This window comes from Centruroides sculpturatus, unplaced genomic scaffold (genome assembly GCF_000671375.1).
Source record: "Centruroides sculpturatus isolate CEXI.00-Female unplaced genomic scaffold, Cexi_2.0 scaffold250, whole genome shotgun sequence".
Taxonomy (NCBI): Eukaryota; Metazoa; Arthropoda; class Arachnida; order Scorpiones; family Buthidae; genus Centruroides; species Centruroides sculpturatus.
Genome location: NW_019384557.1, coordinates 71,563 through 84,213, shown reverse-complemented (window position 1 = coordinate 84,213; position 12,651 = coordinate 71,563). Strand labels below are relative to the sequence as shown.

At 29.2% G+C, this 12,651-nt stretch overlaps 1 protein-coding gene across 1 annotated transcript in view; it reads left to right on the top strand.

Moving 5' to 3' along the window:
- LOC111623908 (ubiquitin carboxyl-terminal hydrolase 47-like) overlaps nucleotides 1-12,651 on the top strand; it is a 149,881-nt gene that overhangs the window by 99,711 nt on the left and 37,519 nt on the right. The window contains exons 19-23 of the mRNA XM_023366640.1: nucleotides 5,217-5,268; nucleotides 5,342-5,415; nucleotides 8,230-8,288; nucleotides 8,991-9,103; nucleotides 12,407-12,511. Of these exons, the coding sequence (XP_023222408.1) occupies nucleotides 5,217-5,268; nucleotides 5,342-5,415; nucleotides 8,230-8,288; nucleotides 8,991-9,103; nucleotides 12,407-12,511 (403 nt within the window). The remainder of the gene's footprint in view (nucleotides 1-5,216; nucleotides 5,269-5,341; nucleotides 5,416-8,229; nucleotides 8,289-8,990; nucleotides 9,104-12,406; nucleotides 12,512-12,651) is intronic.

The window sequence follows — 12,651 nt, the reverse complement described above, 5'->3', positions numbered from 1 at the left end:
TCAATACGAACGTTTGTTTCTTGAAAATTTGATCACGATTTAAATACAGTATTTACTTTTAATATTACCGATATGTCATCGAAAAGAAGACGTGTTGTATTATCATTAAAAGACAAATTAAAGTATTTGTTTCGATTATCTGGATTTTTCCTTATCCGGATTACCTTCATCCCCAATTAGTCCGGATAATCGAGGTTCTACTGTACTGTGTTGTATGAGAGATGCCTGTATATAAAAATGAATTTAATTAATTTTTCAAGATATGTGGATTTTTTTTATTATGGTTTAAAATATGTTAATAATAATAATAGTTGTATTAAAACTTTCAAGTTACTAAGGATAATGTTTATGTAAAGTGTATGTATATATCATATTATTTAGAAAGTAATAATCTAAGTATTGAGTAATGTTGCATTTTAAAAAATTAATGATTAATTTCTGATATAATTAATATCTTTTGGCCTAGTTAGTAACCAAGGAAGCTATTCTGAATTGTTAGAGATTATTAATCAGTTTTTAAATAAATGAGCAATTATTTATTGTGACATCATCACAATGCCAGATTGCAATTTTTAATTAATTTAATTTAAAATACATGCTCACTACTTCAAATTAGTAGTGGTTTGCCCCTGTACACAAACTGTGTATACAAACAAACTGTAGTGATTTGGTGAATATCTATTTGCATATACAAACACCATGTAGGATCAATTGAATTGCGATCAAACAAATCTGAACAGAGGGTAGGATCATTCGAATTGGTTAAAAAAGATTAAAGATGGCAACCATCATGATTAAAGTCAAGCTTATAGTTGACAGAAAAGAAATATGTTTAATTGTTGACAATGAAAAGTACTGTTCTTAAAACTTATAAATGGTAAGTAAAAAATCACTATTAAAATATCTGATAAACTGAGATGAAAAAATGAGTATTTGGAGACAATTTTGCAAGATTGTACAGCAAGAATGTAGGGTGTGCACACTCCCATTTTGCTGTTTTGTGAGCAAATTTATTCACAGTGTAAATAAAATGCAATCCTACTTGTATACTTTCTGCCAAATAAAACATGGCAGAAGCAATCTGTATCACATGACAAAGACTGATCTGATCTTACAGATTGATCCATCTGAAACAAAAAGTACTGTATATGCATCCGTAGCGATTTCATGACATCAAATGACAAGTTTGAGCAAAAAAGTAGGAAGTGATGTTGAGAACCAAAGGCAATTTTTTGCAATGCCACCCAGCATTTCCAGATTGGGAATGTTTTGTTGACTGACAGAAAATTTGGGGAATTTTTTGGGATGACTTTTTTCACTTTGATCTTTTTTTTTTCAGTAGACTAGAGCAAAAATTTTGACATGACAGAATCTGTGAAATATTGTTTAAACATTATGATCAAAGTGTTGTTTGGAATTATTCATTAAAATATTATTTAAAAAATGATTCCTATTGCTAACAAGGGGAGGGCAAGACGTTCGGTCTCTGATTCGAATGAAACTTCATTAAACACAAGCAGCTCCAAATAATAGGACCCACTTCTCAAGCGTTTTCAAAAATTAGTCCTCTAAAAAATTTAGTGTTTACCTTATAAGTGTTTGGAAGTTTCATGTCCCAGAGTGGCAATAGTTGAATGAATAAGATGCTAGGTACTGGAGCTAGACAGTGTAGGTTTGAACATTCAGCATTCTAGTTTAGTTTTTTTATGTGTAACTTTATTATCTTACCGCATCATTAACATTATTATTACTATTATTATTCCTCACATTTTTAAAGGTTATAAAACAAAAGATTAAAAATTGTGACATCATTTTCTGCTTAACAAAAATGAGTCTCTGTAGATTTAACTCTTTTACGTCGTTAAATATAACTTTTATTTCTTTGCATCTATTTTCACATATTTTAGATACCATGTCCTCATAAGCAAATAAACCTCAGATATTATTGCACATGGACAAAAAAGACAAGTGATATGAAATAAGATAGCGTTGTCTCAGCATTTTATTTTATTTTTAATTGTTAATATTATGGACATACAATTAATTTCCTCAAGCACTCAAGTTTGTTACACTTCAAATGTCACAATACCACCATATCTGAAAATAAATATGACAAAAATTTTATTTAATAATGTAAGAGGCTTGTTTTTGTTAAACAGGACATGGCATCACAATTTGTAATCTCTTGTTTTATAAGCTTTAAACAAGAGAAATAATAGTAATAATGCTAATGATGTGGTAAAATACAAGGGTCGTTCAAGGTTAAACAAGACTTATTTCTACAGACCAAAAGGAATGCCCAAAACATATATAAACTACATCAGTTTTTTGAAATACTCTCCATCTGTATGTAGACACTGTTCCCAGTGGCAGGGTAGGTACCCGATGCCTTTCTCATAGAAAGAAGTGAGCTGATATCGTAGCCAGCGCAGGACAACTTGCTGCAGTTTATCTATCTGGAATTTTGTTCCTCCCAGGTACTCTTTAAGGGACCCAAACAAATGATAATCACTGGGAGCTAAGTCTAGACTGTAGGGACATGAGACAACACCTCCCATTCCATTTTGGCTAGATTGATGATGTCAAATTAGCTTTGTGCAGTCAGGCATTATCATGAAGAAGAATCACTTTCCCAAACAACATTCCAGATCTTTTCTTGTGAATGGTGTTTCCTATGGCATCTGTAATCAATTTGGTGTAATACTGGGCATTAATTGTGGCCCCTTTCTCTATAAAATCCACTGGCATTACTGCAGTTGGATATGCAATCGGTAAATGAAGCATGTCCATGTGCTTCATTTGTCACCAGCTCTTTCTTCACCAAATTGTTGACACCACTTTTGCTCATGATAGCATTTGTTTCCCATACTGTGCACTCAATCTTCTCGAAATTTCAGTGGGTTTAACCTTTTCTATCACTAGAAATTTTATTATGCATCACTATTCCACTGTTACAGACACGTTTCCTTCTGCCATGATTGCTAAAACTCCTACACATGTGCAAAATATATCATGCTTGCTACCAAAATCTTGAGATGGATAATGCTACTCTCTCTCTAGGTTTTATTGTGCTACAGTTACTCTTCAAAATTATAGGCCCAAAAGTCTCGTTTAACCTTGAACAACCCTTGTAATAAAATAATAATGTTACACGTTAAAAAAAAACTAAACTAAAATGCCGAAGGTTCAAACCTACATTGTCTAACTCCAGTGCCTAGTGTCTTACTTGGCTATTGCCAATCTGAGACGTGAAACTTCCAAAAACTTATAAGCTAAACACTATATTTTTAGAGGCCCAATTTTTAGAAATGCTTGAAAAGTGGGTTCTATTTGTATGAGGAGCTGTCTGTGTTTAAGTCTACATGCTTACCATGTTTTGTTTGAATCGGAGACCTGTAAGAAAACAGCTATTTGTAAGCTTATTGTGTTACTTTTGCTTTTCAGATGCAAAACTGATAAGGCTAACAGCACCTGCATTAATTAGTAAGTAAAACTGGTGGCAATAAATAATTTGAATTGGTGAAAAAAATTAAAACTGGCAAAATGGTGGTGATACTTTTAAATTTTCCAGAGTGACCCATGATAGTGTGATCCTAATTTACAAATACTCAATATAAGAGAATTCAACAAAATGATTTGTTTTTTTAATCTCTCTTCCTGAATTATGAAACAAAATACTTCATATAACAAATGATTGGTGATTGGTATTTACAAGTCTCATCACACTCACAATTAGACTATTTTTTAGTCTAATCATGAGTGTGATGAAATTGAAATTCCTGTATAATGTGACTAGATGGCTCATAGATGTCTTCATTTATTTATTTTTTTTTTTTGTTTGTTTCATTTACATCATGTTTTCATTTCCTAGAGATGGTGCTATTCAATGTAATGCAGTTTTGCAGATTAATGAATTTTATCTCATATTAGATTTTTCTTTTAGTAATTTTTACAATTTAATTAATTTAAAATAGTTTTATTTACTCTATATTTTACTTGTTTTATACTTACTTATTGCTTTAACATTTTTTTTTTCTTACTGTTAAATAAAGAAACATCTGATAACTTAGATATTTGTTTTTCTTGTGTGATAGTCACTTCTTTCATTTTATGTTTCATAGTTCCTTTTATATCAGTTACCATATTTTCTTGCATATAAGATGACCTCGCATATAGGACAAAGTGTGACTTTAAAGATCAAAATAAAGAAAATTAGATTTATTAATCCAATTTAATTTTATTTCGTTTAATCACAAATAAAATGTCGAATGCACACATTGTCCTGCAAAAATTACTGGCATTTTAAACTTTAAGGAAAAATCTTGTAAAATTGACAACATAATTTGTTTGTGTAAAGCTGGACAATTGGGAACCTTTTTTGTTAATTCTTAACAGTTGAATCCACTCTCTGTCAATTACACTTATAAGTTTCTCTGAATTCTGATTTCTGAATAATCATCTGTTTTCATGTGGGAATGAATTAAAACTTATATCAGGCTCCTGTGTGATTTTGGAATTTCAATCTGGAATTCAATTCAAAAGCTTTGCTTTTCTTATTGCTATTCATTTTTACTCCTGACAATATACAAGAATGATTCAAATAACCAGATAAAATAATTATGTTTTTAAATAGCATCCGGGTACAAAATGTGAATACATGGTTCACAAAAATTATTTGCAAAAATGCAAAGAATTTTTGCTCGGGCATATAGGATGACCTAGGAATTTGAAGCTGTGATAAATGAATATAAACCTCATTTTATATGTGAGTAAATATGGTATATTCTAATCAATATCTTCATTTAGAAGCATTTGTTGGTATGTAAATAAGTGTTTATGGAGAACATGGAAAGGACAATGCATTATGACAGAATGAGTACAAATTTCAACTGTAAAAAATAATGGATAAGCTTGTCCCTATTTACAAGATTTTGATTTAAGATAGCTTTTCAGGAACAAAGATATACTTGCCACTTTACTCTGTATTTTTAGTTCTGTTGTATCATTAGCATTGAAAATCATCATAGTATGATTGAGAGTTATGATATATGGCATAATGTGTTTTTGGAAAGTAAAAAAATATTTGATAACAATTATTTAAAAATGTGTGTATTATAATATTCTAATAATAACAACTTATATAGATGTTCATTCTGACTGCAAATATTAATTTACATATTTGTCTTAAATATTTCATCAATATTATATTATTTTAGATCATTTAAGGATGGGCATTGGTATTGCTTTAATGATGCACAAGTTACAAGGGTATGCACTTTAGAAATTTATGATAAACTATCTATATTATTTATAAATATATAATAAATCATTTTATTTATAGATAACATATGATGATATTAGAAAAACTTATGGAGGAGGTACTGCAAGAGGTTATTATTCAAGTGCATATTCTAGGTATGACCACTTATAAAATTTTTAAATGATGTAAATTTTATCAATTTAATAATTTTATATGTAATAAATGAATATTCTATTTTTACTTTCTTGAAACCATGTCGGTTTTAAGAAATCACACAACACAAGGCAATCTTCATTTCATTATTCAACTAAAAATTGAATAAATTTAAAATGAAGATTGCCTTGTGTTGTGTGTTTGAATTATATGGTGTTCAAAAACGAGAAAAATAATCACCGACACGGTTTCAAGAAAGTAAAAAAAAGTGTCCCATATAATCATATTTTAGGCTAATCATAGCGCAGTACATACACCAAACCCCACCTTCCCCTCGCCCCACTTCGAGCACTTGTACGTAATGACATCATTAGGTAAGATTAAGGATCTTATAAGAAGCCTGCGCAAAGTCCTTATATTGTATTTACAAACGTTGAAAGGGGGCTCTGTTGGNTAAATCATCTAATTTTAATAAATATTTTCATGTATTTTAGTTGATTTGATTGAAACTTTTCTTTAGTAATTCAGCAAATAGAGAACTTTAATTATTTATTATATTGATTAAACTTAGTTATTTCAATTATTGTTAGTCTTAGCCCAATGCTTGAAATGCTTTAATCATGTTCATAGTGCAATAATTTAAATTACTATCATTTTTTGGTTTAATTATATACAGTAATACCTTGACTTATGCTACCCCGACTTACGTGAACCCGGAGTTATGATTTTCAAATCTTGTCGATTTGTCTTTTGTTTGAACGCCACACAACTCTCGATTACTCACTCCCCCCACACCATTGTTCAGCGTAATGTTCGGACGTGTCGTGCGGAATCGACACACAGCTACACTTTATTTTGTGTTATTTTTTTTCTGTGTTTGTTATATCTACGGCGACTTGAGAGATTCTATATGGTGATTTCTTGTAACCGTGAACGAATCAAAAGACAAGATAAGATTAACAAGAACATTTATTAGCTTACATACATCCAACTTGGATTTTACACAAATTGCGAAATTATACCCCGACTTACATGAATTCGACTTACGCGGTTATTGCTCAGTCCCACCTATCGTGTAAGTTTGGGGTATCACTGTACTAGTTGTTGTTAAGGATAGTATTTTAAAAATAGGCAGGCAAACAATCCTGGATGAATTACTATATAATAATAATTATTATTATATTAATTAATGCGTAATGAAAAATTATTTGAACTAATCTTTTAATGTTAATCAACATAGTGCTCTACCTCAATTGGAAATGCCAGGGAATTATATCACAGGGAAACTTATATTTGATGTCAATTCAGGGAATCTATTCATTTTTCTGGAATTTACAAACACTAGATTGTTTGGATTGAAGGAATTTTTAAAGATAATAAATGTTTTAAACTCATTTTGCATTTTCTGATGTATGTGCATAATATAGTCTTATCCGATGACATTGTTGTTTTATGTAAATACAGAATATGAAAATTAACTTAATAGAATTAATTTAATGGGCACATAGTTTTAATTAGATTCCAAAAATTTCTAATTCAAAGAAAATTATAATAAGTAGATTAGTTTGTTGGAATCAATAATATTCCAAACTAAATATAGAGGATGTTGTACAAATTTAAAATGGCAGATGCAAACAGGACAAGTTTGTTTACTTTACTAGTAAATTATGTTTTCTGTGTTGTTAATATGGATATAGGTTAAAATTGTTTGTAAAAAAATGAAAGTATGATGAATGCATCTTATATTCACCTACAGGGGTATCCAAACTAAATCAGTGCTTTACTTCCTGTAATTAATTAATTTTTTTTATTAAAAAAGTTAAAAAATAATCGAAAAAATGCTTTTTTGATAGAAAAACACTCCCTACAGCTATATTTATCATTTTACAATCCTTGAAATTTTACATGTGCAGTTTACATTGTTTACAATCTGGATGACCTTGAGAACAGCTGATGGCAGCTTTCCTGAGTCCTTTACATATATGCCTCAGGGAAAGACAAGTTTTAAGCAGAAGGGGAACTAATTTACCATGTATATTCAAATATAACATAAATTTCCTGATTTTTATGCTATTAAAATATGGGGGGACTGAAAAAATCGTATATATAAAAAAAATTCTACTGAATAAAAAAACAAAAAACCTGCTGATGTCATAGAAAACATCCAATAGCATTTTTAAAAATTATACCAATGTCTAATTGATCAAATATAAGTTTAGAATGATTTAATTAATTTGATTTAAAAAAACTCCCATAAAACAATAGTGCAATTAATTAGCTAATTAATAAATAGTCATAAAAATTTTTGTGGCAAAAATAATTTGAAAAATCGTCATAGGTGATATAGATGACAATGTATATGTACTGGTTCGTTCATTTTTGGAAAAGTTATACCTAAAGTACCTGTTTTTTTTTTTTTTTTTTTTGTTACACTATGTAAACTGCCCCAGTTATCTCGGGATTGGGAGATTAGGGATAAAAATTAGGTTTTAGAAGAGAATTTGATAAATTTCTTATAGGATTGTGTTTGCTCCAGTATTTATTCTCCATCTTGTAAAATCAGTATTATTTGAAAAAAAAGTAATTCAGCAATAATAATTGCAATGTATTTATATTAAAAATTAGAAAAATATAAGCAATTTATATATTCATTATTATTGGCCCATCATTAGCTAATTTTATTGAGATTATTTGGGTTTTTATTTGATCAGTTATTAAGTTTTCTGAGTGTTTATAACTAAACTTTGCTCTTAATACTGGAATAATTTCTTTGTTATAAAGTAAATTTCGGTTCTGAATTATTCTGATTCTTAAAGTAAAGAAAACACTGTCATAAGAAACTATGATTCTCTAAAATTAAAGATTGAAATTTTAGGTAGTCTTGTAAAAGGAGAAAATGTATAATGTGTTGCAGAAAGGTTTAAATTTAAATTAGGCAGCAATTTGGATCATAAAAATTATAAGAAAATCAGAACTGTTATTGCTGTAAGATCAGCAAATTTAACAGATTTTTGTTAGCTTTTGGAACATAACCTCTTCTCTCTTACTGATATTTAGTCCTGTATAGCACAATTTCTTGCTGCACAAGATTTTATAGGAACTTAACTACCATGTTCTATGAAATCTGTCTATCTTTATTAGAATCTTGGATTTGATTCTTTGAGTGAATTAAGTTACACTGACATTGAAAGTGTATGGAGCATCTGAAATAATTTGTTATAACTGTTTATCACATAGTACAATACCAAAATAAATTTTATATAAAATGTTTTATTTATTTATTTAGTCAAATTCTTAATCACACAACATTAATTTTATATAGTTTCATTTTTTATAAATAACTGATATCATATTATTAATGTAAAGATATTTATTTAGGTTTAGGTGATAGAATGGGGGAGATTTNTGTCTTTATATAATATTATTTCTGTTAGTATTATTTGTGAAAAGTCACAAATAATACTAGCAGTCTTAAATTTTTTCTTAAAACTTTTTAAAAAGTTTTATAACATAAAACAAATTTTATCATTTATCATAACATAAAACAAATTTTTAAAAAATTTTATATCATTTTTAGAACCAATTAGTGTTGAAGAATTTCCTGAACACATTAAGGCATTACTTCAAAGCATGCAAGAACAGGAAGAAAGAGAACGTCAGCAAAGAGAATTAGATAGAATCATGTGTAAGGTAATCTAGACTCAATGCAAATCATAAGTTTGGATTAGTGAGCAGAGGAATTTCTAATAATGGCTAATGAAGTTTTTCTATGATGATTAAATAATAATAATTTATTCTATTTATATATAATCTTTTAATATGAAATGAATAATTACTTTATTACTATAATTAATATATACTTTATATGAATATAATTATATAATATATACATATAATATTATAAAACATATTACAATACATTTTAATATGTATTGTAATATGTTTTAATATTATAATACATTTTAATCAGTTGCTATGCATATACAGCATAGTTAAACATGAATAAACATACTAGTTATTGTTACATAATGTGATAATTGAACATTACAAAATTAAATATAACATTTAAGTATTGTATTGTATTGTGCCATCATTAAGTGTAAGTGATTGATTGGAATTGAAAATGATTTCCTTTCTTTTTAATACACTAGTTTTGGTTATTGTAAATACAAGTAGCCCTCGGTTTATGCTGGCTCAATTTACACCGTTTCACAATAACGCTGGTGCGCAATTTGTCATTTCACGGTAATTTCCTGATTTTCTCTATGCTAGACTGATTTTCGTTTCAGTGTTGACATATTTACTGAGCTGTAACATATTTATTTTTTCTGTTTAATATGATTGGGTATGTATACATTTGCATTAAATTAATATTAAAATACTAAACGTTTAGGTTCCCACGAGTCAAGTTATTAAACTTAATAGTCCAATAAATGCCATCCGAGTCCAGAGCTCTAATGAATGCGAATAGTTTATATCCCATATCAGTTCATTCAGAAAAACACCTTATGACACAGTAGAATTTCTGGTGATCACAAATTATCGTTAGTGAGACGAAATCTACTCCTTGTTGGCCAGACGATATCTAACTCTCCTTAGCGAGATGAAACCAACTTCAATTTTTCCGCCCAAACTGATCTTATATATGCGCTATGGGAGCTGGTGGTTGACCAATGCTTGTCTGTAGCTCTATTTCAGGTTAGCGTATCTTTTCAACTATGGAAAGTTTGACGGACGAACTTTGTGAGTTAGACAATGATTGGGAGCAAAGTGCAAATGTAAAAAAGAGCATCATCGCATTCATTCGACCATATTCCAGAATTATTAGTGAAAAAAAAAGAACAAAAATCAAAACAATTGCAAATAGATACTTTTTCCAAAAAATGTAAGTGATCCGAAACTTTGAAATATCATTTGCTTTTTGTAAAATTTTTTAATACAAACATTTTATTTTATCATAAAATACATTTAAAAAAATTAAATTTATAATATATGTATTTTATATATATTATATTGTATTAATAAACAAAATTATTTGCTTATTTTTCACTTATGTAGAACCTAACCCTATACTCACTGTAAATATGGGTTCATTTTACACAGATTCAATTTGCGCTGGCTTTTGTAGGAACGGAACTGCGGCGTAAACTGAGGGCAACCTGTATAGATAATCAGAAGACATAGACTGACTGTACTATACATATTAATTATAAACATAAATGAGTTTAGAATTAATTTTATCACTTGTAAAGGTGAAATAGACATTGTAAAAGAACTTTATTGACAATTTACTTAACAATGATTACAGTTCAGCCTGGTAGGTAATCATTATCAATATCAATCATATCTCACTATCTTTGCTGTAAACTGTCAATTTCATGAGCATAGAATAACTGGGGTTTTTATTTCAAGAAAGTCTGTTGAATTTTGTCATTGAACTATATATTGGCAATATGGTTCTGTAAGGTGTGTAATAGATAATAGTCAGTTGATGCCAAGTCCGAGTTATAAGGTGGATGAGGCAGAACCTTCCGGCACACTGACATCAGTTTTTGGACAAAGTTCTTTGATCTTCATATTCAAACAATCTAGTTGTTTACAGTAGAGTTCTTTTATGACAGTGATGTTGGTTGGAAACAGTACATCATGATGATGCCAAACAAACATAAATCATTGTCGTCTTCTGCATTATCAGTCCTTTGACATTTGTAACAGCTGGTTGACCTTTGTTATCCATGAACACTTTAATAAATGCTTTGCAGATGAGATCATGAGCCTTTGTGTTGTGCCACTTTTGAAGTGATAGAGCAACAGCATTTGTATGTGTTCTTTTAAAAGTTTTATATTATTAGACATTACTGGTGTCTATTTCCAATGAAGTAAGTGATGAAATGCTCTTTGGTTACTGTACTTACAACCTCATCAAAAGTCTAAGTCTAAGTTTCGCTTATACAACCTGATAAATGAACTGAAGAAAAATGAATCTAAAGTTAGATTCATCAAGCTTCCAGATTGTCATAAACTAATTTTTACATTTAAATTTTAATTTACACACTTATTCCAAAGTAAATTTATAAGATATTGTAAAAAAAGTGTATTAAATTATGAATACAGTGGAACCTCGGTATATGTCTGCTTTAGAATACGTCCAATTCGGAATACGTCCTGTTTGGACAAAACAAATTTTGCTCAGTATACGACTTTTGTTCGGTATACGACTTAATTCAATTATAAGCGCCATCTATGAACAAGTAGCACTATCGGTGTACTACACTAGACTAGACGTTCGCGGTGCTACGGTTTATAACTTTGTTAAATTTCTTCTGATTTTAATTTGTAAGTAACATTTTATTATTTTTATTAATCATGAATTGCAAAAGGGCAACAGAAAAATAAAAAAATGACTAGAATCACAACGGAACTGAAAAAAGAGATTGTTGAGAAATATGAAGGTGGCACGCGTGTTCGAGATTTAACTGTTGCATTCCGTATTCCGAGAACGACGATATCGACAATCGTGAAAAATAAAGACATTATTAAATCTGCTAACGTTGCGAAAGGGGTTAAATCAATTTCTAAACAGAGATCGAAGACATTAGATCATGTCGAGAAATTGCTTTTGCTTTGGATAACTGAAAAACAGTGCATCGGAAGAAATTATTTGCGAGAAAGCTAAAGGGAAACATGCTAATCTCATGAAAAATCAAGCAGGAACTAGCGAGAAAAGCGAGGTGTTTAAAGCCAGCCATTTTTTTTACATCAGAACGGATTAATCATTTTTACATTACTTCTTATGGAAAAGGTTAGTTTGGTATACGTCCTATTCGGTATAAGTCCAAACATCAGGAACGGATTAAGGTCGTATACCGAGGTTCCACTGTATATAGTTAGTCTATTTGTTGTATTAAAGGAACTGAAAGGTAAAAAATTATACATATTACTATAGTATTAAGATATTTGTAATAATGTTATAAATTTATAATTTTTTTTCAGATTAAATTGTTTTGTCAGCATCCCTTACAAAATAGAATGGTTGAAATGAGATTAAAAGTTAATAAAGATTGTACATTAGCAGAAGCTACTGCTACTGCTCATAAGGTAAGGGTTGTTGTGTTGTCAGAATTTATTTAATTTAATCAATTGATTTATATAATTATTATTTTATATAAATATTTACTAGAATATTTAATTTTCATTATGTAATTAAGTAACCAACAGTGGCAAAACTTGAATAAATT